The 24,602-nt window shown below is 37.1% G+C and overlaps 6 protein-coding genes and 1 non-coding gene across 8 annotated transcripts; 2 read left to right on the forward strand and 5 right to left on the reverse strand.

Moving 5' to 3' along the window:
- Nucleotides 1-1,740: 1,740 nt before the first annotated feature.
- LOC103874961 lies at nucleotides 1,741-3,044 on the reverse strand. The gene is made up of 4 exons (XM_009153398.3): nucleotides 2,788-3,044; nucleotides 2,471-2,710; nucleotides 2,211-2,393; nucleotides 1,741-2,065 (listed from the first exon to the last, which is right to left on the reverse strand). The coding sequence occupies exons 1-4, from the start codon at nucleotides 2,794-2,796 to the stop codon at nucleotides 2,006-2,008; spliced, it is 492 nt and encodes a 163-aa protein (XP_009151646.1). The 5' UTR covers nucleotides 2,797-3,044; the 3' UTR covers nucleotides 1,741-2,005.
- Nucleotides 3,045-8,826: 5,782 nt separating this feature from the next.
- On the reverse strand, nucleotides 8,827-9,835 carry LOC103874960 (uncharacterized protein At5g48480). The gene is made up of 2 exons (XM_009153396.3): nucleotides 9,458-9,835; nucleotides 8,827-9,280 (listed from the first exon to the last, which is right to left on the reverse strand). The coding sequence occupies exons 1-2, from the start codon at nucleotides 9,733-9,735 to the stop codon at nucleotides 9,061-9,063; spliced, it is 498 nt and encodes a 165-aa protein (XP_009151644.1). The 5' UTR covers nucleotides 9,736-9,835; the 3' UTR covers nucleotides 8,827-9,060.
- A 245-nt stretch (nucleotides 9,836-10,080) lies between these two features.
- Nucleotides 10,081-12,520, reverse strand: LOC103874959 (protein PEP-RELATED DEVELOPMENT ARRESTED 1, chloroplastic). 2 transcript variants are annotated; one of them, XM_033273840.1, is made up of 4 exons: nucleotides 11,521-12,520; nucleotides 11,099-11,446; nucleotides 10,918-10,983; nucleotides 10,081-10,838 (listed from the first exon to the last, which is right to left on the reverse strand). In XM_033273840.1, exons 2-4 carry the CDS (start codon nucleotides 11,441-11,443, stop codon nucleotides 10,728-10,730), a joined length of 522 nt encoding a protein of 173 aa, XP_033129731.1. In that variant the 5' UTR covers nucleotides 11,444-11,446; nucleotides 11,521-12,520; the 3' UTR covers nucleotides 10,081-10,727. The 2 variants fall into 2 exon arrangements, with proteins under 2 accessions (XP_033129731.1, XP_033129730.1); XM_033273839.1 differs by having other exon boundaries at nucleotides 11,099-12,520.
- TRNAK-UUU lies at nucleotides 12,062-12,133 on the reverse strand. Its single transcript has one exon. It is a non-coding gene; the product is annotated as a tRNA-Lys (tRNA).
- Nucleotides 12,521-12,752: 232 nt separating the features above from the next.
- LOC103874958 (glycine oxidase) lies at nucleotides 12,753-15,652 on the forward strand. Its single transcript, XM_009153395.3, has 9 exons — nucleotides 12,753-13,257; nucleotides 13,341-13,490; nucleotides 13,893-14,107; nucleotides 14,192-14,262; nucleotides 14,381-14,546; nucleotides 14,741-14,906; nucleotides 14,996-15,154; nucleotides 15,243-15,331; nucleotides 15,412-15,652. The coding sequence occupies exons 1-9, from the start codon at nucleotides 13,002-13,004 to the stop codon at nucleotides 15,505-15,507; spliced, it is 1,368 nt and encodes a 455-aa protein (XP_009151643.1). The 5' UTR covers nucleotides 12,753-13,001; the 3' UTR covers nucleotides 15,508-15,652.
- A 13-nt stretch (nucleotides 15,653-15,665) lies between these two features.
- Nucleotides 15,666-18,533, forward strand: LOC103874956. Its single transcript, XM_033273750.1, has one exon. It carries the CDS (start codon nucleotides 16,034-16,036, stop codon nucleotides 17,720-17,722), a length of 1,689 nt encoding a protein of 562 aa, XP_033129641.1. The 5' UTR covers nucleotides 15,666-16,033; the 3' UTR covers nucleotides 17,723-18,533.
- Nucleotides 18,534-19,090: 557 nt separating this feature from the next.
- Nucleotides 19,091-24,585, reverse strand: LOC103874955 (glutamate receptor 1.2). The gene is given in 4 exon segments (XM_009153394.2): nucleotides 19,091-20,194; nucleotides 20,271-20,644; nucleotides 21,326-21,632; nucleotides 21,720-24,585. Coding segments are annotated over 4 exon segments (2,622 nt in total). The 5' UTR covers nucleotides 23,274-24,585; the 3' UTR covers nucleotides 19,091-19,807.
- Nucleotides 24,586-24,602: the final 17 nt, after the last annotated feature.

The following is a 24,602-nucleotide window of genomic DNA, read 5'->3' on the forward strand; positions in this document are numbered from 1 at the left end:
GTTTTTTTTTTATCAAATTTGTTTCACGTTGTTTATCGTTTATTGCTTTTGCTTATAACTTATCTCGATTTACTTCTCTTGATAGCTTATCTATATTAATCTGAATCACAGATTTATAAATTACAGTGTGATGGCTTAATCCTTATATATTTGAATATATACCGTGCATTTCATTTTGTGCTTTAGTTTGCATTTTTGGAAGTGCTTATGATTAAAACTGGAGTTATGAATATAGTAAACATGATGCATGTAGAATTGTTTGTCTTGATTCTGCATTTCTTTGTATACAAAAATAAAATTGACCCGTCTGAAAAAAATTTGGGGGGGGGGGTTTGAATTTTTTTTTATCAACAACACTATCCGCGCAACAAAGTGGAAAAGTATAAGCTAATTTAATCAAAGCTAGTTGCATGATGTCTTTAACCTTGCTTTACACTTTGGAGTGCTACATTTTAACGCATTCTCTTTCCCTGATTTTAAAGCATGGGACTATTCTAAGCTTTATTAACATTTGATTGCCATAATTGAATCACTTTGTCTCTCTTTTATCCTTTTAAACACCCACTTTTCCCTTTATTTAAACGTGTATTTTTCTTCGTTTTTCTAAAAGATAATGAAAAATGAAAATCCATAAGGAAATTAATAGTTTTGTTTATTTTGTAACCTGAATTTTAACAGTTGTAACCTAAAGAAGAAAAGACGGGAGCATGTCATAATTATTCTTAAGTCACGCCCAACATTTACGTGATAATAGTTTAACACTATGTAAAGTCATTTGGTTATGCTGTCCAAAACAATAGCATTTGCTTATATAAGCTCGTTATTTTCGGGGAACTATTGAAAGTTTGAAACTCAAAGAATATGGGACTGCTTTTATGAAAGGCAAGCTATATAAAAAGTTATTGAAAAATCCAGAGGAAAATGAAAAGGATAAAAAGAAGGATTTTTAGCTAGAAAAAAGGCTTTTTCTCTGCCAGGAAATGAATGAAACTTTGGTGTTATTAGCAGAATATCTTCTACAAGATTCATCGACATCATGAATTCAAAAAATGTACCGTTCAATAATGTAAGTATACCACAGTGAAAAGAAATGGAGGAGGTTTTGACAACGTTGTTATGTGTTGCAAAAGTGTAGCAGTGAAAAAACAAAAAGAGCGAGCGGAATCATCATTCACCATATTAGCGTAGACATCGATTTGGTATCCAACTCATTCACATATATTTGGTTTTGATTGAAAACTTAAGTGTCAATAACCATTGATTTATATTCTTTTTTTTTTGTTCTAGCCCGCTAAATTAACTTTTCATGCCAGTACACATTTTAATTATCACTTCAAAAATTTAATTAGCTTAGTAACATAAATATGATCTAATGAGAGATATCTGCATGAATTCTATTATACAATACTTCAGATATTCAGCGCCAATCTTAAATTTCATTAGAATCTACTATAAATATTCTGCTAAATTCCATAAATCCCGCTGTCCTTCCCAATCATTTAGATCCATTATCTGGTTTACGTTAACTCTTCAATATAGTCCATTACTTTTCAAATTGAGAAAAAGTTAAGAGGTGGTAGCTCTGCTCTGCCACACAAGTCAAACTTTCTGTAGATGAAGAAGCTAAGCTATACTATTACACATTTACACATTCCCCTCCTTCCTCAGAGCATTTAACTCCTTTCCCAGACCTAATCTCTCACCAAATCCAACAGTTACACTACCAAAAAACAGTAGGAAAAATATAAAGAAGTTGCAAAACTAGTCTCACTTTGTTTAATAGTTTACGTAATACAACATGGCTCGCTCTTCCCAGAGCTACTACTAATAGAGTTCATCTTATAGAATTCATCTCCTTATCCCTACGCATAAATACATACATGGTTTCACAAGCATATAGCCTTCCATCTTGATCAAAAAAAAAAAAGCCTTCCATCTTTAAAAATATAAAATATTAAGACCCAACCACAGTGTTGTCTGACTCAAACTCCCACGCTTTGTGGCTTCAAAGCACCCGTGTCGGCAAAAAACACCTTGAAATGCACCCAAACCCACCTCCTCTCTTCTGCAATTTCAATAATCAACAATTTTAAACCTATTGTTTAACAATACTTTAAATAATTAAAATGTTAAAAACAGAAGAAAAAATATATTAAACTAATAATAAAATATTAAAATGTTAAAAAAACACACAAAAAAAATCTGTGTACCTTTGTGGATTTGACGGAGAGAAGGGTAGGTGAGATCCTGTACAAGTCTTCGTCCACGGGCTTCGTCCTCCGCTTCACCACCGGTGTCGGACAGCTTGTCGGTGCGTCACACTCACGCGCCTCTGTCTTGAAGTTGTGTTGCTCCTTGGAGCTGGTTCTCTTCGGCTCCTGGCCCACCTTAGCCTGAGAATCTCATGATCATATCAGTAAACGGCGTTAAGGTGGAGTGTTAAATATAGTAGGGAGGAGAAAGTAAGCACCCGGCGTCGAGGGACGAGGATCACTGCGGGAGCGACAAGGTGGTGGTTATCGTAAAGATCGCCGCCAGCGAGGTAAAGATCACGATCTTGAGGGTAAGGAGCGTATTGGAGAAAAGTAGGCTGCTGCTGAGTGGTGGTTGCTGTCTCGAAGCACTGAGTGAATGGAACGGCGTCGTTCCAGTCCCAGGTTCCAAACGCCGGTACGTGTCCCCTCCTGCAGTACTCTCCTCCTCCGTATTCCTGATTGAAGAACAAAAAAGGAAGTTAAAACATTGTATATCCAAAATAAGTTGAAGGAGAAAGAAAAAGGAGCTTACGTAGTCCATGGTTGTTGTTGTGAATGAGTTTGATGATGTTAGATCTCTGCTTTAAAGTAAGCGAAAGAGAGAGATTGGGGTTTATTTAATGACCAGATGGGTATACTCAACACTGAGCCAAAGTTGTCTTAAAGTCTACTTGTAGGGGTGGTTAGTGAGAGAGAGAGTAGAGACACTGTGTGTGTCTGAGTAGAGAGAGAGTGTGTCTCTTGAAAATTATCAGTAGTATGTGAAAAATATATTTAAAAAAAGTTGGCTTAAGCCTTTATTAGCTAACTCTTCTTTTTTTGAGCAACAACTACCTCTTCTTCTATTTTACCTTTTTAACAAAATTCTACTGTATTTTTTTGGTTTTTTCGTCTCATTTATACAGTTTTCTGTACTCTGTCTTTACTTTTGATTTTTAAATGTTTTATCCTTCTTTATAGAAAAAAAGTTTTGTTGGCTGTAGACTTTGTGTTTACATGGGGTTAAAAGGAAAATGAAAAGACATTTATTTCCATGGTTGACAAACAAAAACGACTTTAACGTTACTTCACTATAAAACTTATTTATAACGGAAGTTATTTATTAGATTGACCATGTTTTATGGCCTCTAAAGCTGACTTATGCATTTAATTATATCAATTCTTTACTCTTTTTGTAAGGTCCGATTCTTTACAAATATTGCTATTCTGTACCGGAGGGAAAAAACTACTCCTAAAAAATATATTTAGTGGAGTAGATAACATTGATGATCTTTTATCAGAATATCCAATTTGAAAATGAAATTTTGTTAGAAAAAGTGAAGATTTTAGAGACAGAAAAGTTAATAAAGGAGCTTTAGGAAGAAGGGGCCACATGCAACATTACCTCTGTTATGTAGCATTGTGCTATGTGCTATGTGCAGTGTGCAAACAACATTGCCACGACTCCAAGCAATCCCATTTATTATCTTTTGTCAATTTCTCTCCCTTTTTGCTTAATAAATTCCATCTTTTCAATGAATATGTCTCTAGTTTTTAAATATTTCATCAGTAGTTTTATTTGACAAAGGACATGTGGGGTTAGGTTAAAATTATTGAAGATGTACATACCAGCATAATTCAATTTCAACTGCACATTGCAGCCTTTGAACTTGTAAAAGCAGTTTAAAACATATACCAACGGAATGGAATTCCATTGATTGTAATAAATGTTTGGGTTAGGGTATATTATCAAACCATAAAAGCTGGTATACAGATCAATTCAAATGGATTTTGACTCTTATCACTTACAAGTTATAAGTAATTATAAATGTTTTTGTATACATATACTCTAAGAAGGTTGAGAATCAATTAAAAAATGTTACTTCAATAATTTTTGTTAATGTTCTTACAGCGAGGTAATCTAATTGAAGTTCCTAATTCGGATCTCGAAAGTTGATGGCACAAGAGCTATATGCCACACATTAAAAACATTCAGAAGATATTTGACGTGTTATTCTTTGCAAAGCAATATGCTACGTCGTGATACAATTAGAACCTATAGTTCACAAGTTTCGGTTCTGGTCAACATGCATTACTATTGTGCTTCTCCATGCCAGCCAAAACTCTATTTATAGACTTATAGTCTATCAGACGAATCCTATATATATCAAGCTTATTACATCTATCAGCCCATCAAATCAGAGCAAGATGAGATGTTGGAATACATATAAGCTATTAAGTAATAACGATATATACAAATATATTAAAAGTCTAAAACCAGTGGAACCGTTGAAGAAAACGATTCCTAGACCAGAGAATCGCGTGGATCCACCTTTGAACCGGTGGACGAATATGACAATAAAAAGTAAAAACTGAAGTTAATAAATAAAACATTTCGAATTCAGTAGAGAAAGAAATTGAGAATCTAGAAATCTGGAGTCTCTCAAGTCTCAACACGCTCTCCAACATAGGAAACGAAGGGAAAGGCTGCGTCTACGTGCCTCTAAAGAAAAATGGTCAAAGGCTATTTTTTTCCTTTAATATTTGTCTTCTTTTAAAACTTGTTATTTTATTTATTTTGTTACAATAACACTTGTGAGCAACTCTGAGGTGTGCAGTAAACTTTTTACGCTTTAAAACGTCTATAGTCGATGGAGAAAAAGACCGATGGGAGAGCTAACATGTTATATATTCTGTTTCTTCGTTCTCATATATTTGTCCTATTATATACTAACTGATATTCTTATTCGCTTTGTGGTTAAAGTAGCTAACTGTTGTTGTTGTTGTTGACTATACGAAAAGAATGAAAGAAAAAGGTCAGATGCTGTTTTGTTTTCTTGTTGATTGGCAATCTTCCGATTATTTACTGAATTACGAAATTCTTAAAACGGCCACGAAGGTTTTTGAGGTGAACCCCCTGAAAAAAACATAACTTATAATAAGGCTCAAATCAGGCCCATTAACTTTTTCTTTTGTCAAACTAGTAGTTTCTCATTAAACCGAAATTAAAGTCTGGTACAAACAGAATCAAGCATCGGCTTTGCTAAACCATCTTCAAAGGAGAGAGAGAGACGGTTGCAGTACCGAAGAGAGAAGAAATCAAAAGCATTGGATAGAAGAGTGATGTCGGAAGCAATTCCGTGAATCTCCGAGAAGCAGGCTCCATCGACTATAGCTGCCACTAGGTTTTTGGAATCCGACTTGAAATTTACTCGATTGAGACCCAGAGACAATGCATGTTCCATCGCCTCCCTCAACGCTAGTCTCTCCGCCACAAGGGACGAGTTCACGTATGAGATAAGTTTACTGTGAGATGTGATCATCCCTCCATTGTTGGTGTAGAAGCTCCACGCTGTGCCCGCTGCCAGGATTCCAGGTTTCCAGGCGCCGTTGGATCTACAAATAATCCCCTCACCCAGATGGTGGTAGGGGAAGCTGTCGGAATACTAGAGTAAGACCTGCGTCTACGTTTTCCGCCGAGAAGGTGTCGAAAGCTCCTGCGAATGGTGCCATCTCCCAGACCTGTCGCGCAAATTGACAATGGAAGAAGAGGTGGAGTATAGTTTCCTCAGCATCACAGAAAGTGCACTTTGCAGATGCAGGGCCATTAACTTAATGTTCATTTTCAATAACGGAATTTTTTTTAAAAATTGTACGATACGTCGCGAGTACTGTGAATTTTTTTTTTTTTTTTTGTAAGGATAGTTGGTTGACGTATCTTCTCTATTAAAAGAGAAGTACCATTTTTATCTACTATAAAAAAGTCATATTAACCTTATTAAGTCCATTTCATTAATTATATTTATTTAATTATTTACATTAATCTATTAATAAAAGATATTAATAATAAAATCATTTTTAACTGTAAATTTAAATTTTAGTTTTAGTTATAACAAAATGTTGAAAAAAAATCTAACCAAATCTTTCAAAAAATTTAAAATTTTTTATTTAAATTAATACCATTGATTAATTTTGTAATTAATAATATATACTATTATACATTAATTTAAATAAGATTTTATTATTAAAAAAATAAAATAAAAGTGTATGCTATTTTTCAAAATTTATAATTATATTCTATATCTTCTTTATTAAAAGAAGTACCATAAACAATTCATACTAGGTCTATTTCATCAATTACATCTATTTGATTATTTAAGTTAATCTACTTAATATATAACATTTCTAAAAAATCTTATAAATTATATAGATATTAATAAATAAATTTTAACTGTGATTCAAATTTTATTTTTAGTTATAACAAAATATGTTAGAAAAAATCTAACAAAATCTTAATAAAATTTTAAAATATTTTTAGATTAATGCAGCGATTGATTTCATAATTAATAATATTGTATTATTATAATCTATTTACTTATAAAATCTCACAATATACTAAGATAAATAACATAGAAATATAAATTATGCTAAGAAAATATCAGTTCTATAGTATAACTAAATAAAAATTTAAAATGTATTGTATTCAGTATGTAAAAATTAGAAAAAATGAAGGAGATTCTAAATTTGTTTATTTTATACTATGAATTTATTTTACCAAACTCGAAAATATATTAATATATAATAACAGTTAATAATAAAGTAAAATGTATAAAACAAATCATTATACATTAATAATATCGAATAAGAAACATAACCAATAACATTATAGATTTATACAATATATAACAATAAAATGTAAATTATATCTTTGAAAGTTTTGCGATGGTATCTGTTATATATTTATAAAATGAAAATCTACTCGCACGGATGTGCGGGTGAAAAATCTAGTTAATAATTGTAATAAGAGTTCCATGAAATAAATAATTCAATCCCGTGAAAAAATATTATGGCAATTTCGGCTTTCTCTCTCCTCTCTGTTCTCTCCTTCATACTTTTCACAGAGACGGATGATTGAGAAAGCGAAGATGAATGGTCTCTCTCTCTTTTTTCCTTTATCCTTCAGAAAAAGAGAGGCTCCGTCAAGCTGGTCGGATTTGTTACCGGCGCTTGACTCCCGATGGTCGGGCTATGACTCTGGCAAGTGGTGGCTCTTAAAGCACTATCTTGGCCGGCTTCCGTCTCCGGCAAGCGGTGGTTCCCATTAACACCGTATTTTCCGGCTTTTATTTTGAGATTCATCTCTCATCTCCGATGGATTTCAAATCTGTTTTATACAGTTTTCTTCTTGTGTTTTTTTAATCTTTCTTTGTTTCTGTTCATCATTTCTTAGTTTCCTTCGATTCGATTTTGCTAAGGGTGGTTTTTGATTACTGTGATCTTTTCCCATTCATTTGGGTGGCCCCATCTTCAAGCTAAACTTTATCTTTAAAGATGGTTTTTAAAAATTGTTAGATCTTCAGTTTTCTTTGTTCTAAATGGACCTTAGTTAGATCGATTTGATTTCTTTGAAACGGTGTAGTGGTTTATGGCTACTGATTTCGAGCTTCTCAGATGCTTAGCTGTTCTATTCCTGAGCTTCCTGTTCCGGTACGTTCCGGTGGATCTCCGGTTAGAAATTCCGGCTTCGACTTGAAAATCGGTGAAGAAAGGGTTGTCTCTGCTCTTCCGCCACGCGTCCATCTACCGCACGCGTCTGATGCGTTGGCTGTGAGCTGTCTCGTTGACTGCTGAGCCTCTTTCTTTCTATGGGCCTTTATGTTAGTTGGGCTTGCGGTTTGCCCTAGTTGTTAGTTAGTTAGTTTGGCCTTTCTGTTTGGGCCTTTATCTTTTATATTCTTGTACTTTGTTGGCCTTTTGGCTTTTAATAAAACGAGATGGCAAAAAAAAAAAAAAATTCAATCCCGTGATAGACTGATAGTGTATACTAATAATCCAATCTGGTTCACATGTTTCTACATAAAACTTTAGTAATATACACATACATGCACATTCACTTTGACACCACAGACGCATTGAATTATAGTATATAAATGTTCTTCTTGCGTGTTGGTATCACCGCATAATTTCTGCCCAATGGCGTTTATGGCAAAACCAATAATGCGGTCAAGAACAAAATTGAAAACTTCACAAGGCCCAAAACCCATACAACAAGAACTGTGTTTTGACAGGACCACATAATGGCACTATCGAAAATAGAGCCAGTAAGCGATACTCCCTCCGTTTTTTATTATAAGTCGTTTTAGAGAAACTTTTTTGTTCCAAATTATATGTCGTTTTCGGTTTTCTATGTAAAATTTATTAATAATTAATGTTGTATGACCAATAGTAATATATCTTCTATTTTTCTATTGGTTGAATTGTGGTTAGGTAAATAATTAATGATGTTTTTGTTTAGAAAATATAAGAAATTAATAGTTTTCTTAATCTACGTGCATAGCTGTAAAACGACTTATATTAAAAAACGGAGGGAGTACCTAATAAGAGGCACAATCCCAGATGCCTATGTTTTCACTACCCCCGACACAAGTTTTCAGCATTAATATTTTACCAATCAGAAAATTCTTCTGTTATTCTTTAACACCTTATCTCTAATCCAACCATTCATTCTAATATGAAAAGGACGATTCTAACCCCAATACGAAATCAAATCTATGGAGAGACGAAGCATACGATTACGCAAAATAGATAAACATAATGAACAAAACAAAAGCATTAATTAATACTATCCGAGATGTTTTCCGTTTTATTTCACCAAGTCTTATGTCAAAAGGGTGAAATTAAACTCAACAAAAGTCATAAGTTAACCGACCCGGTTTACTGATACCGGAGATTCCACAAAAGACAAACTACAAAAGCATAAAAAAAGGATAATAGAAGGTTTGTTCAGAAACCGACGAACGATCAGATCCGACGACGACGACGACAGTTAGACCACCTCTTTGTTTTCTTCCTTGTCATCCTTGTCCACCGGAGAAACAAAGATCCAGGTGAAACCGAACGGGTCAGTCACCTTTCCCTTCACCCAACCCTCAGCTTCCCCCTCCGAGACCTCCTCCACTTTCACAGCTCCGGCGGCTACAGCTTTCGCAACGGCAGCTTCCACGTCATCAGTTTCGAGGAGTGCAGACACAGTCCCCGTCTTCACACTGTTCAAACGTAACACAATCCAAGTCAAATCCACCAGAAAAAAAAACATAACACTACTAATACTCATCCTATAACAAGTTAAAACTAGATCTAAAGCGAAAGACAAGACAAAACCCTAAACAAGAAGATCTACTCAAGGAACAGTAAAAGGAGGAGGAGGAGAAGGAAGAGCTTACTTAGAGCCAGAGTGAACAGAGACGTCGGAGACAACGACGGTAGCACCAGCGAGGTTAATCTCAGCGGAGACAACGTGAGGGAGCTCTTGGTCAGCCTTACGCTTAGGGTAAAGAGAGTGTCCAGTCTCCGTCGCACCAAACACATCCTTGTAGAAAGCGACAGCGTCACCGACCTTCTGAGCCTCCACGATCAGCTGGGGCTTGTAGGCAGTGAAGGTAACAGACTTCTCCACCACTGTAGCACCATTCGCAGCAGCAGCAACACCTTCCTGAGCCATCGTTTGTGTTTGAGAGAAAGATATGAAGAAAGATTTGTTCGTTAGAGAAGAAGTGCTGTGAAGGAAGAATGGAGAGAGGGGGGTAGCTGATGGTAGATATTTATTGTGGACGAGGAGAAGCGGAATCGTTTCTTAACCTGACGAGGATTCTAAAATGGTTTGTTACAGCTTTCACGTCCGGGGTTATTTTGTATTTTACCCTTACTTTTTCCATTTATTTACAAGCGTGTACCCCACTTTTCCCTATCCTACGGCCTATACGGCTACGTGTCTCCTTCGCGTGTCTTCCCTCGTTTCGAATTTTTTTTTAAAGTGAAAATAATTAAATATTCGAATATTTTTTAATAAAGATAGTTTTTTTTTTGTCGAACAGTAAAGTTAGTTTGTTATCCACTTTCCCATGCCCAACTAGCTAAGCTAATTATAAAATTTAAATTATCAGTAATTCTTGGTTCTTAAAATAACACTAAAGTTTTGAGGTTTAATGGATGTGCATGTTAATGAATGTTGGGCCGCAACATTTGTAATATAAACCAACTAAATTACAGTTATTATATTGTGAAACTACATCTCTGGACGGAACCTCTACTTGCAAAATCTTTCTCATAATATATCAATACGCGATTTCTTCAAGAACTTGGAGTGTCTTTTGGTCCTAACCACATGTCAAAAATACAAATATAGAGGCTCTAATGAACGCAGAGAAAATAGACTCTGTATACAAATATAGAGGCTCTAAGACCATCTCCAATGGCTTACTCTATTTTTTACTCTAAAATAGAGTGACTCTATAATAGAGTTTGATTTTGCTCCAATGGTACTCTATTTTAGAGTAGAAAATAGAGTGATGAACAAAGAAAAAACAAATTACTCTATATTTGGAGTAAACCAATGGCTTACTCTATTATAGAGTGATAAATAGAGTATCATTGGAGCATTTTTTATTCTAAACTCTATTTTAGAGTGAAAAATAGAGTGGGGTTGGAGATGCTCTAATGAACGCAGAGAAAATAGACTCGGTATGCAAATATTTGGTGTTTTTTAAGGAACTCACCCATTCTAGATGTTGTGCATGCATTACCCGAGTATATGCTGCCCATTACCTATCGAGGTCGAAAATGAAAACATCACACGCTACTATGTTACTATCATCTTTTTGGACGAAGCAATTTTGAAATAAACCTTTGTGACAGTCTCTAGAAACATTCCTGGTCTTACTGGTAACGGCTTTCTTCCTGTAACGCTTCCCTGGATCGAACCAAGTAGGCCAAGTAAGACAGAAATAAAGGCTTGTTATCTTTTCTTCAGTGCCTACTAAAAGAATCTTTTCGTTAATAAAAATGTGTTAGCTGATCATACTTACCCTTCCATTTAATCCACTTTGTCTTCTTCCTTGGGTTGAAGAATCTTCTCTATTGCTAAGATCATCTGCACCTTCATCTTTTCCTTGCATGACGTTCTGGGTCATTTGCTGCACACTCTTTCCAGGTTTGAGAGCTACCAATTTGGTTAGGAAATTTACCTGTTTTAATGACAATGCAGCAAGTTCATAAACATGGTGTGATGGACACAATAGTAACACCTCTGATTCAGGCAGAGTGGAGAAACCACGGTCGTTTCTCTCATCAAGTATACCTCCTCCCATCATGTTCCGTGAAACAAGCCTCGCTAGTAGTATTCGATCAGGAACAACTGGCCTTGTTTCCATAGTCTGCAAAAATTCCTCAGACTTATACATGTGATCTCGAAACAAACATATATACCAAACTAAACACAATACTGTACCTCTAACAAATCACCAGCTTGATTAGCTATGTCATTCAGATTTCCTCCGGGTAAATGAAGTTTATTACCGTCCTTACTTTCAAAAGCCCCACCACCTGCAGCTACTCTACGCAGCAGCTCTTGTCTCCTTTAACATAACAACAGCATTTAAATCCAGTGAACATATGTAAGAGACTGCTACATTACATAGCAAAGCAATCCGAGTTACAAAACACAGGTCTCTCACTCCTGGTTTACCTTATCGTCTTGGTTTTTGTCAGCAAGTTGAATCATGTAATCAAGAGCCATCATAAACCCCTGACTCCATTAGATCAACCCTTTTCCCTATAAACTCCTTGTGCAGCCAATTCCACAGCAACGTTTTCAGATGCCTCATTCATCTTCATATCTTGCAACTACACAAAAGGGCACATTAACATAGCAAGTAACAAATCTATGCATCATACACGATTCTGTGAAGAGTTCCATATGCAGATAAGTTATTCGACGAAATGCCAAGCTTATGAAACAAAAAGCAAAGCTGGTATGAAAACTACATCAACGCCGTCTGTGGGGATCGAACCCACGGCCACGGGATTAAAAGTCACGCGCTCTACCACTGAGCTAAGACGGCTGACTTGACATTGAGTGATTTCAAATATTTGAAAATACGTCAAGAATAATAAATGATTGGTTATAAATACATGTTTGATACACAAAATCAGATTTCAGTCATGGAAATCTTCAGAGCTGAATATCAGCAAAAATATGGAAGAAGCATGGAGGGGTCCAAATGACGTAATGGTGTTTTTTCTTTTGGTAAAAAAAAAATGTTTTATCATTCTTATTATATAAGTTCATTGCCTCACTTATAAAAGCAGAGTGACATATTAGTAATGAAATATAAATGAGATCTCAATATAAATATCCTTAAATAATTTGTTAATTTTGATTAACTCATAAGATGGAAACACATGTGTTAATGTTGGATAACTAAAGTAGTTTAGACTTTAGACAGATGAGGATTCTGAGCTTTTCAAGCAGGAAGCTGCCACTCTCATCATTTTCAGAAGTTGATAGTTTTGGGATAGTAGCTGTAGAGGCTTGAAGATCGCACATGCTGTTTTGTTATCTATGATGTAGAGATTAACGAGTCATCCATCAAGGCATCAATATACATATGTTATGCTGTAAAATATAGCATTTGTAGTAGAATATTATTCTCAAGTTGTAGCTTGACTATGGTTGATGGAAGAACTCGGTGATATATGACATCAAATCATGTTTGTACTAATAGCTAACAATATTAGTGTAGTGATTCTAGCTGAAAGACATCTCAATAGCAGCAGAGACACTAAGTAAGACGGCGTAACCACTCAACTTCAGTCATGTCATGATCCGTTTACAAAAACGCTGTTTCGACGCCGTTTTAGTCTTTTGGATGTTTAAATAAAACCAAACGATACAAGCAAGGCGTTGATTACAATTTACAAACATCCACCATGGTTTCCATCTACGTTCAATCACCAACCTTTCTGAACTCCCCATTTTCATCTCCCGCGTCCCGTAGGCTCCCACGTGGAGCTTCTTCTCCTCAGTCGCTTCGCGTCACTGCTTCTCGCAGCTACTCCTTCGATGTAGTCGTCGTTGGTGGTGGGATCATCGGGTTGACCATTGCCCGTCAGTTCCTTACCGGGTCGGATCTATCCGTCGCCGTTGTTGATAAGGCCGTTCCTTGCTCTGGAGCCACCGGTGCTGGTAAAGTTTGAACCTTTTACTTATTTTAAGCCAAAAGAGTTGACTTTAATATGAAAGTTGTGGTCTTTTTTTTGGGGGTTCAGGACAGGGATATATATGGATGACTCACAAGAAGCCAGGTAGTGATATATGGGACTTGGCTATGAGGAGCCATCACCTCTGGCACGAGCTTGCAGATAGCTTAACTGATCAAGGTCTTGATCCTCAAGAGATGCTTGGTTGGAAAAAGACAGGTCTTTTCTCACTCACTCACTCACTCACTCACTCCGGTCTGTTTAGATTTTGGTTGACTTTTATAAGGTGGCTTTTAGCTAAATCAATGTTCAATAAATCATTAGGTGCTTAAACGTTTTACAGAGGATTATTTTTTAGGTGGGTGCCTAGATTGATTTTTTGAACACCTATACAGAATTTTCGAAAAATCGGGTTAGAAAAGTTGTTTAATTTAGATCCCATTTACCGCCTAAACACTACCTAGACCTATTCTTAGAACACTGAGCTAAATAGTTTCTCGGTTTAGCCAATTGAGTTAGTTACGCCTTTTTGTTAGGTTCTTGTTGACAATGATATTTTCATCTTGCTATCTACATGGTGTATGTACCATTCAGTATGTTATTTTTTATTGCCATCTGCAGGAAGCTTGCTCGTTGGAAAGACCTCTCAGGAATGTGTTGCTCTGAAGCAAAAGGTGAATGAGTTAAGTGAAGGTGGGTTGAGAGCTGAGTATTTGTCTAGCGCTGATTTGTTTCTAAAGGAGCCTGCAATCCTTGTGGATGATGAGACTGGTGCTGCGTTTCTTCCTGATGATTCGCAGTTGGATGCTCATCGTGCGGTTGCTTATATCGAGAAGGTTGGTTGGGCTTCATGAGTAGTTGAATGTCTCATCTGACTCTTTTTCTTTGCGGCTTTCTTAGCTTTTATTTTACTCTTTCAGGGTAACAGAGAGTTTGCAACAGAAGGACGATATGCAGAGTTCTATCATGAACCAGTTACAGGCTTAATAAGGTTTGCTAATCTTTTGTACACGATTAAACTCAGAAAGAAGTTGTCTCTGTAAATCTTGAATGTGCATTGTTCTTGTGCTGAAGTTTTTATTAGTATGTTAATTGTATCATCTACTCAGGTCTGATGGGAGTAGCAAGGAGGTTACAGGTGTTCAGACTTTGAAACGTAACTTGTATGGTAAGAAGGCTACTATAGTAGCTGCTGGTTGCTGGAGTGGATCTCTGATGCATGACTTGCTTAAAAACAGCAACATCTCGGTGGATGTTCCTGTGAAGCCAAGAAAGGTTTAACTTTCCTCTCACTGCTAATTTTTTGCATTTTTATTTACATTTTGAGGATAGTATTGTTTTACGAGAAACAAGCATTATCTTTATTTGTAGAGTTAATCATCTGCAAGCTTCCAGAAGATGTTAAGACTCCTGAAATGGACTGTTTCTGTATTTTTAAATTACAATATCCAACTTTATTTTCCTTGCAGGGGCATCTGCTTGTGGTAGAGAATTTTGATTGGTTCCATTTAAATCATGGGATAATGGAGGCAGGTTATGCGGATCATCAAAGTGCTTCAGCTCCAGGTGTTGAGGAACGGATGCTATCTATTTCCATGACAGCCACAATGGACACAACAGGAAACCTTGTTCTCGGTAACGTTTTCCATCCACCTCTTAAACTCCTGAACCAGTCAGGCACCATATGTATCTGTCCTCTTCATTTAGCCATCTTTAACCTTCAGGGAGCAGCCGTGAGTTCGTCGGGTTCGACACTGAAGCTGATGAGACTATCATCCGGTGCATATGGGAGCGTGCAGCAGAGTTCTTCCCCACGTTAAGAGATATTTCTCTTGAAGATTTCATCCGTAACAGGAAAGTGAGAGTCGGTTTACGCCCATACAGTAAGATTCTAATTGCTCCATGAAATGCTTCAAACCCGTCCTTTGGAATGTATCATAGAACCTGAACTTGTTGTTTAACTGATCATAGTGCCTGATGGAAAGCCAATGATAGGATCTGTTCCCGGATTACAAAATCTTTACTTGGCAGCTGGACATGAAGGAGGTGGACTTTCCATGGTAAGTCAGAACTCATCCTAATGTTCTATCAACAATTCAAGAACCAGATGGTGATTCTTGGTTTCTTGAAATCTTATTAGGCTCTAGGAACAGCTGAAATGGTGTCAGACATTGTATTGGGGAAACCATCGAAGGTAGATGTTTCAGCGTTTCAGGTTAAAGGACGTTGTTGCTGAGGAACTAGATGCAGTTCAGTTTTTAGTTACAAAGGGAATCAATCAGTCCTGCATTGTTGTTGATCTGTTTTGGATTCCCAAAAGGGAACAAATCTGAATGTTTCAAGAAATAATAAAAGATTAACACAAAATGTTGAAATCATTATTATGTGGTTATCTTGGGTTATTTTTTCTTTTATTATTTTGTCATTGAAGTTAATTATTGACCATGATTTCTAAAATCTGATGTAATTAAGAAACATATTAAATCTCTTCCAAAGACCAAATTAAATTCCCTGAATACTGCATATCCAGTCAATGGTCTCATGTTTCTTTGGTATTTTTAGATTTTTACTAAAATTATCAAATACATAACAGAAAAATCTAACAGTTTTGGTACCTACTTGAGAAATATATATTTATATTCATTGTGTATCTGCATAAGATAAATTTGTAGTCATCAATGGGTTCATATGTCCTTGTATGGCATAAAACTATAAGTTACATATGTATAGAATGAAGATGAACATTACAAATATAATCCGAAATGTTTAGCAATACATATTTCAAACCTCTTTTGTTTCTTCTTTATCTGTTTGTTAACCAAACTAATGGTTTACCTGTGGAAACAATCTTTAAATTTCAAGGTCCTTTGCCTCCTATACTTCCCCATGAGGTACATTTCGGCAAAGGGACCATAGACTTGGGAGGTCTTGAGGTTAAACAAGTCTCCATCTCCAACACAACAGCAAAGAGAGTATGGAGAACATATGAAGGAGGACGAGACAGCATGGGATTCAGCATCTTTGAACCTATAAATCTCCCTGCTAACTTCTTCAAAATTGGCTTCTACGCACAACCAAACAACCAGAAGCTTTTTGGTTGGATCCTTGTTGCAAGAGACGTGTCTGGAAGAAGCTTAAGACCACCAGTGGACTACATTGAAGTCTGGAACACTGCATCGCTGGATATCAAACAAGACGGACATGCATATTTTTGGCAGCCGGTATGTCTCAAAGGGTATAAACCGGTTGGTGTGATTGTCACTACTTCCTCTCAAAAGCCTCCTATGAAAAAAAAATCTATAAGCTGTGTTCGGTCAGAGCTGACAGAACAGAGTGAAGCTGATACGTTAGTATGGGGTTTTAAAGGAGTTAGCGTTGTTAATTTGAGACCGGTCCAAAGAGGAACACAAGCAACAGGTGTGTACACAGGAACATTCAGTTTTCAACAACTAAACTCATCTCCTCTTCCTTATTTATTCTGTTTGAAGAACACCAAACTCAACATGTCCTCTAACATTCCAAGCAAAGCTCAAACCAGAGCTTTGTTCAAAACCTATTCTCCTTTGATATATTTCCATCCAAAAGAAAATTTTCTACCTTCTTCGGTCCATTGGTTCTTCGCCAACGGTGCCTTGTTATACAAGAAAGGAAACGAATCAAACCCTATACCTATACAACCAAACGGTACAAATCTTCCGCAAGGCGGTTCAAACGATAACTTATTCTGGTTAGACTTTCCACTCGATAAGACCGCCAAGGAGAAGGTTCAGAGAGGAGACTTAAGAAACACCAAAGTGTATCTAAACATCAAACCAATGTTCGGAGGGACCTTCACCGACATCGCCGTATGGATATTCTGTCCTTTCAACGGAAACGCACACCTCAAGTTTCTATTCATCAAGAGCCTTTCTTTAGGTCAAATAGGCGAACATGTCGGAGACTGGGAGCACGTTACTTTACGCATCAGTAACTTCAACGGCAAGTTATGGAGAGTCTACTTCTCTCAGCACAGTGGAGGTACGTTGGTGGACGCATGCGATCTAGAGTACGTTGAAGGTGCGAACAAACCGGTTATATACTCGTCGCTTCACGGTCACGCAATGTTTTCGAAACCTGGACTTGTGTTGCAAGGCAAAAGAAAGTATGGTATAAGAAACGATATGGCGAGGAGTGACAAGTGGTTAGACTGTGGTAAGGGATATGAGGTGATTGGAGGGCCTTGGGGCGTGGTTGAGCCGGCTTGGACGAGCTATTTTAGGAAATGGGGACCAAGGGTTGGTTACAAGATTGATAAGTCAATTAAATCATTTGCTAAGAAGATTTTACCCATGTTTGTTAGGAAACGGTTACGAAATATTATTCGGAAGATACCTTATGAAATAATTGGTGAAGATGGTCCTACGGGTCCTAAAGCCAAGTTGACTTGGACTGGTGATGATAAGTATTCTTAAATTGTTTTATGGTAGGTTCTTGCACTATTCACTAAAATATTTACTGTATGGTTCTCAACGAATATTGTATTCTGCTGGTTCAATACCCAAATTAAGTAAGGCCAAGCCAGTCCAAACCGATCGTGTTCATCTAGAAATTGTATGTGTTGTTCATATACGTCATCAAGTGACAATGGAAAATAAGATAAGGCTAACCAAAGCCCAGGCCCATAAATAACACCCAGGTGATCTGGAGTTTAACATATTATGCAAGTACCAAGGGGAAGTCTATAGGCGTTAGTTCTCTCGTTACTCGGTCTGTAAAGTAGCTTCATTGTCCATGATTAGATCTTGAATCAATTTTATTAACATGTGTGCATATATCACTTAAATTTAGTGATTAACCTTTCCTTTCTTCTGCTGTGCCACCTTATACGTACACAAATAGCTGACATGTTTTTTAGAAGTCAATACGTGTAATAATTGTGTAATTGTAAACCAACCATGTGCCCATATAGAGATCACTGAAAAGATCTCGAAGACGAGTTGAATTGGTTAATATTCAATTTAGCAAACGAAGAAATTGCACCAAAACATTAATGGTCTTGGGACAGAGTGCGTTTGCATAACGTCAATAGAAAAAAGAGATTTGGCAGTATATAAGGGCCTGGATCATCATGAAGTTTATCAGATCCAGGCGAGTGATACTGCCGATTTATATTTCGCAAGGTTTATTATTAATAAATTGACTGGATCATGATAGTATTCAATCCAACCAAAGAAGCTGAACTTGCTTTTCTTTCCGACAAAAAAAACAATTCTCAACCAAAAAGGTAAAAACCCAATGAAGATAGGAGCAATTGAATAGCATAACATAGAAGAAACGAAATCGAAAGCTTCACAAGTTTGGAGTAGCTAAAGGAGAGAGATGTGTGGCCGTTGTTGGAGATGAGAAAGAGGAGAGAGTATATATTGGGAATTAGAAGGGTATAGATTAGGGTTTTTTTTTTCTTTCTCCAGAAAGGCCTGCTAATTTTGTCAGCTCAGCCCAAAAGAAAGCCCAATTTTAATGCACACTGGGAACCAAAACCAGTTCGAAGACACTGCCGACCAGTCTTTTGAAACTCGATATTGACCCGCAGTTAGAACCGGTAAACTCGGAGACCTAGAATATAATCCGGTTTGAATTTTAAGAAAAATACATTATTTAAAAATTTGGTAAAACCTACAAAAAACCATTAAAACCCATAATCCGGATATCGGATGAACCAATATGTAAATTTTAATTATCTTTTCTGGGATTTCTCAATTACGTTATTAGAATCTGTTTTGAATTATAATTAATAAGTTAAGTTTTCAGTTTTTTCGAAAATAAAAAGATATATGATCATGTGGATTATGAATATATTAGCAAAACTAATTGATGTGATTTGACATTAGTTTATTTTTTATTATCGATAATTTATTATAATTTTATATTTTATTTTTGGTTTATTTTGGATTTAAAATTTAATTTTATTATTCACACTATAGATTTAAATAATTATAGACTTTAAGTTTTGATTTTTATTATGTGTCATAACTCATAACTTGTTACAAAATTGTTAAATAATCTGTTTTTTTTATATATTTTGTATGTGAAATAAAAATAAAAATAAAGAAAACTAAAGTTAAGTATTTTTCCAGATGGTTTTTGAAACATAAACATTTCTTATATTTTTTAATAGCTAATATATTATTATTAACAAACTTATCTAATTTATCAATTTGCGGTTTGTCCGCGATCGACCCAATTACCTGGTGGTCCGGTGAATTATCCGGTTCAGTGTCCGGGTCAGGTTTCAAAACATTGCTATCAACCGGTTCATCAGTCTACAATTTACAAATTACAAGCAGAAATTGTCTAAAAATCGTTTAACATAAGCAAGAATCAAGCAAGGTTACTCCGTGATGCTCTAGGTCAAGAGTCAGAGACTGAACAATATCACAACAGTTGTGTAAGGCTGTAAGCTATAGACTTGGACACAACACAAGTTCAGGAGAATACACTTCACTTATATTATAAATTCTATGGTAATGAACCTTTTGCTATGTTAGAATCAGTTCCTATTGTCTGTTACCTTGACCCATTTGAACCACACTCTCACCAATGTGGTCATCAAGGGGACTGGGATGGATAGTTCTTGCCAAGAGGATCCTGAAATGTACAAGTAGTCGCGAGATAAACACGTTGACCGAGTTCACAAGATCCTTCCATCTATCTCTGAGCCAGAGAATGACAAGTATCGCAAGAGCAAAAGCTGAAGAAAGTCCCGTGATCATAAACAATCCGCGGAATCTGTAGAGAGTTATAGGATTTGATATATCGTCTGTTGTATACGGAAGTTGATTCTCAAACCATCCTTTCTCTATCTCGCCTAGCTTCCCTTCTGTCCTTAGCTTCGCTATCTCTGTGGACACATTGTGCACCAGCTCATCACCCTTCTGAAACATCTGAACAAAACATACTTTGTCAGCAAGTAAAAAGGAACATGTATAGTAAGATAAAAAAAAAGAGAGGGATACATACAAAGCCGAAACCATTGGTGGTACATTGTGACTTGACCATGATAAACTGTGCAGGCTTTTCTCCAAGGAGGACATTGAGGTATGGCAACTCATCAACAATAAATGCCACAGTTTTGTTCAACAAGGCTTCAGCATAATCTTGAGAAGTGTTGAGACCCTTGGTGTTCGTTGCTCGGAGTCTAGGACCAGTGAGGGAGGCATTTGCAATGATTGAGCCTGAAAGGTGACCAACGAAGTCTGTATTGGAGTTGAATCGGATCTGTTGCACCGTCATCATTGATGTCAATGTAGCGGTGTAGCTTGTAGTCAATATGAGCACTGCAAACACCCATACTGTAACTACAAATCTTGATAAGTTGTGTTTTAGCTTCTCCCCTGTCACAAATAGTAAGCAAAACAAATTTAAAGCATAATTTCAATCTTTAATGACCACATAGGCATTGGCATATAAACCGAAGATCGAACCCGAGCTGAAGTTGACAAATAAACTATTGGTTCCAATTTTTCTGGAACCAGAAAATGAAACCAAACCAGACTAAACCGAACCAAGTGGGTATCCGAATATCTAAAATATAATTTATAAACTTAAAATTTTTGATAGTTAGTTTTTAAAATTACCAAAAAAAATTAAAATATTACTTATAAAACAAAATATCTGAAAAACTGAAATACCCGAATAAATCTTTTCCAAAATATTTTAATTTTTTACCCGAAATAACCAAATTACCCTAATAGTTTTGATCTGAAATATTTAAATTTATCCGAATTAGCCGTTAAGTAATTCAAAAAATGAAAAAAATGTTTTTATCCAAAATTAACTGAAAAATCCAAACCGAACCAAAAATAAATTGGAACCAAAATTTTATCGGATATTAGCCAGTTCCTATAATTGTTACCCGAACCGAACCAAAAACTGAAAGAACCAAACCAAAACCAACCCAAATTTCAGAAATAACCGAGCGGATCCTATATGTAGAACAAAAAAATTGAAAAGAATCGAATCGGAACCTAACACCCATGCCTATGGCTACATATAAGGAAGTGATATATACTTACTGTGAGCATAAACAAGGGTAGAGAAGCCAAACCAAAAGATAACACCAATCTGTTCTGACTAAGATCCTTGGAACTCCTTGTTCTCAGGTCTTTCTATCAACCAAACTATAATTCCCGTCAAGACAAAGAAAGCTGCACTTGTCACCCAAAGGTCTCGTGTTAGAGGTTGGAAGAACACCCACATACTTCTCTCCTTTGGTGCTACAATTCCTAGACCCAGTTCCGTGAATGCCATTGTAAAATCAACATACTTCAATCTATTGGAAGTGATTGTAATATCTCCCACCGCTGCATCATACTTGTCTTTCTGTGTGGGATATCAACACAAAAAATGAAAATGAGATCAGTTTCCATTCATCCAATATAATCTTAAAACTGAGCCAATGTTTAGTACCTGGTTATAAAGTGCGTGTGCAAGTTTGTCGTAGTTACTTCCATTGCGCCAAAGTATGAACTCCACATCATAGTTGAAAGGGTTAATGGAAGCTTTGAAGACATCTATACAAAACCCTTCCGCACTTACTATATTTGTTGCTGGATCAGTCGTTACCTTTACCAGTCTTGGGAACCTGTTGCTAGATGTAACCAAAACCCTCAGTTTTTTCCTCTTGATTTCTCCTGAATTGCGTCCATTAGGACTTTGAGCAGACCCACCTGGCCAGATTATAGTCTCCAGCTTGTTACGAGTAGAAGAGGATAAACGTCTTCTGTTGCTGAAACTACCATTAGAGTTCCAGAACCCTACTCCTCTCTCACCTGATCCTATCAAATTCACAATCTCAAACTTGTCTGACAAGAAATTCTTATCCTTGATTTGGAAGTCACCACTCAAACCCTTAAACCTATTCTCTTTGATTGCCTCAAGGAGAGTTGATGATGATGCATTCACCATCCTTGTAACTTCCACTGCCCTCGCCAGAGCCCAAGCAATATCATGAGCCCAAACACCAGCAATACTCAACCTATTTATCTCCAACCCAACAGCTTCATCATTTGCTAGTGACTTTCTCCATCTCAAAGTGAAGTTCTGAAGCTCCTTTGACTTTGGAATGTAAGACTTGAAACCAACCACACCTTCCATCACCTCTCTTGTGTCGCCAGTGCTCTCATGGAAACTGTTCATGCTTTTGGCAGTGAGGATCCAAGCAAACCCTTCACCCATCATCCCTAACTTCTCAGCAACTTGAAAAAGATGAGTTGCAACAAGCTCAGACAAGTGCACCACAAACACAGTCATCCCCAAACCCTTCACCTTCCTTAACCGATCCATCATCAACTCATCACTTGAAGATGAAGTAAAACCAACCTTGGACCGTACACGAACCTCGTTCTCACCGAAATGGTCCACCATGAGTTGAATACTCTCTCTCCAATCATCGTCATCTTCATAAACAAGAACAACACTGTTCCAACCAAACTCATGGACGAAAGCTGTTATCCCCTTCGCCTCGGAGGAAGAATCATGTGCGGCTTGGATCAAATGACTGTATCTGCTCAATGACGATGAGATCGGAGAGTTGAGCGACACCACAGGAACCCTAGCTTTCTCTCCAAGCTCCGCAAGAAGCTTCGTTTCAAGAAACGAACTCCCGACGATGATCACCTCCACTCCTACAGCTTGCAGCAGATCCACACCAGAAGCGAGAGCAAGGAGAGGCTCTCCGTGAGAGTTTCTGACTGAGAGAGAGACTCTTATTTTGTAATTATTGTGAACGGTGTAAAAATCGGAAAGCGCCATGGAAAGAGAGCTTCTCACTATCTTTCCCTCCACGGAACCCAAATCCAAAACCAACCCGACTGGAACCTGAACCGGAACCCGGTCATATTCAGACCCGGAGTCTTTATTAACGTCGTCGTTTTGGCTCGAAGCGAGACAGTTGGAGATGAAGAGAAGCAGAACAAGAAGAAACGAAACTAGAGTTGGGTTTTGAAAGCCAAATCTCTTCATTAAAGAAATGGTTTCCAATTACAAAAGGAGGAAAACACTAACGTCTACTTGATGAACTTTATTATATTTTTTAAGTCCAACCCATGCCGACATGCCGTGTTTTTGTTTCTCCTCTCTAGAATCATTCAACTATATATAATAGAATATATTCGTTTAGTAGAAAAAATCCCAAGTTTCAGATTTTCCTTCGGACCTTTGATGAGAGAGAGAGAGAGAGAGAGAGAGAGAGAGAGAGAGAGAGAGAGAGAGAGAGAGAATTGTTTGGATTACTATTCAAAAGGATATTATGTGTGAACTTCCGACGTTGGCTATTCTTTTGTCACACGCAAGTCATTATTGAAGGGAATTCCACTATTATCTTAACTTTTCTAATGTTTGGTAAAAGAAATAAATAAGGGAAGTATGATTCTACATTAAAAATGCTAAAATAAAACTAAAACGACATTTGTCAACGGTTGTAGAAACCAAATGTGGCAATGACGTATTAATCTGACTTTTTTTTTTTTTTTTTGGTAAACATGTTAAGATTATACCAAATTTTTCTGTTTTTTACAGACAGACATAGATCACAAGAAGCAGAGCAAAGTAATACAAGCTAACAGAGACTCAGACCTAAAATACCAGACCTATCTACAAGATTAACAGCAGAAACAAGAAGGAAACATCAGAGAGTGAACATTCGCTTGCCACAGAATCAAACCCACAGTTAATACGAGAGCTTGGACCCAGTAAAAATTGGCCTACCCGGTGACCAACTCTTTAAGATTGGATTTTTAAAAACAGCTTGCTACGTCCACCTAATCCGCGGCCTTCAAGAACAAACCGCTACTCTCGTGACCAAGGACACCAGAATGAAAAGGTCGAGCTTTATTCGGAGAAGAAGCATCCTTGTGCCGCCACACGCCATCGTACCTGTACCAAGAAGACAGAAACAACAACCTTCACCCGAAGGCGAGGTGGACCCGAGGAAGCCCTAGATCAATCCAAGAACCCTGCTATCTCAGCACGCGTCGCCACCGAAGAGCTTCGCCGCAGTTGACAAGACCAACAGCTAATATCCTCGCACACGCCCCAACGACGGAGAACCCGCCGTTGATCTTCCCGGCTTGGTACAAAAGCAACACAGAGACGCTTCCGAGAGAGGGCTGATCGGCGCAGAGACACGCCGCCGGAGACCAGAAGAACAAGAGGAAGAAGCACCGCAGCTCCTCCGCCTAAAGGAACCCAAGACGCATCCAGCCAAACAAGCTCTTTCACCCGTCGGAGAAGAGTGAACAGAGAAAGTAAGAGGAAGGAGATAGATCTCAGGGGCGGAGGTAGTGAAGGAGA

The sequence above is a fragment of the Brassica rapa genome, chromosome A06, assembly GCF_000309985.2.
Source record: "Brassica rapa cultivar Chiifu-401-42 chromosome A06, CAAS_Brap_v3.01, whole genome shotgun sequence".
In the NCBI taxonomy this organism is placed as follows: Eukaryota; Viridiplantae; Streptophyta; class Magnoliopsida; order Brassicales; family Brassicaceae; genus Brassica; species Brassica rapa.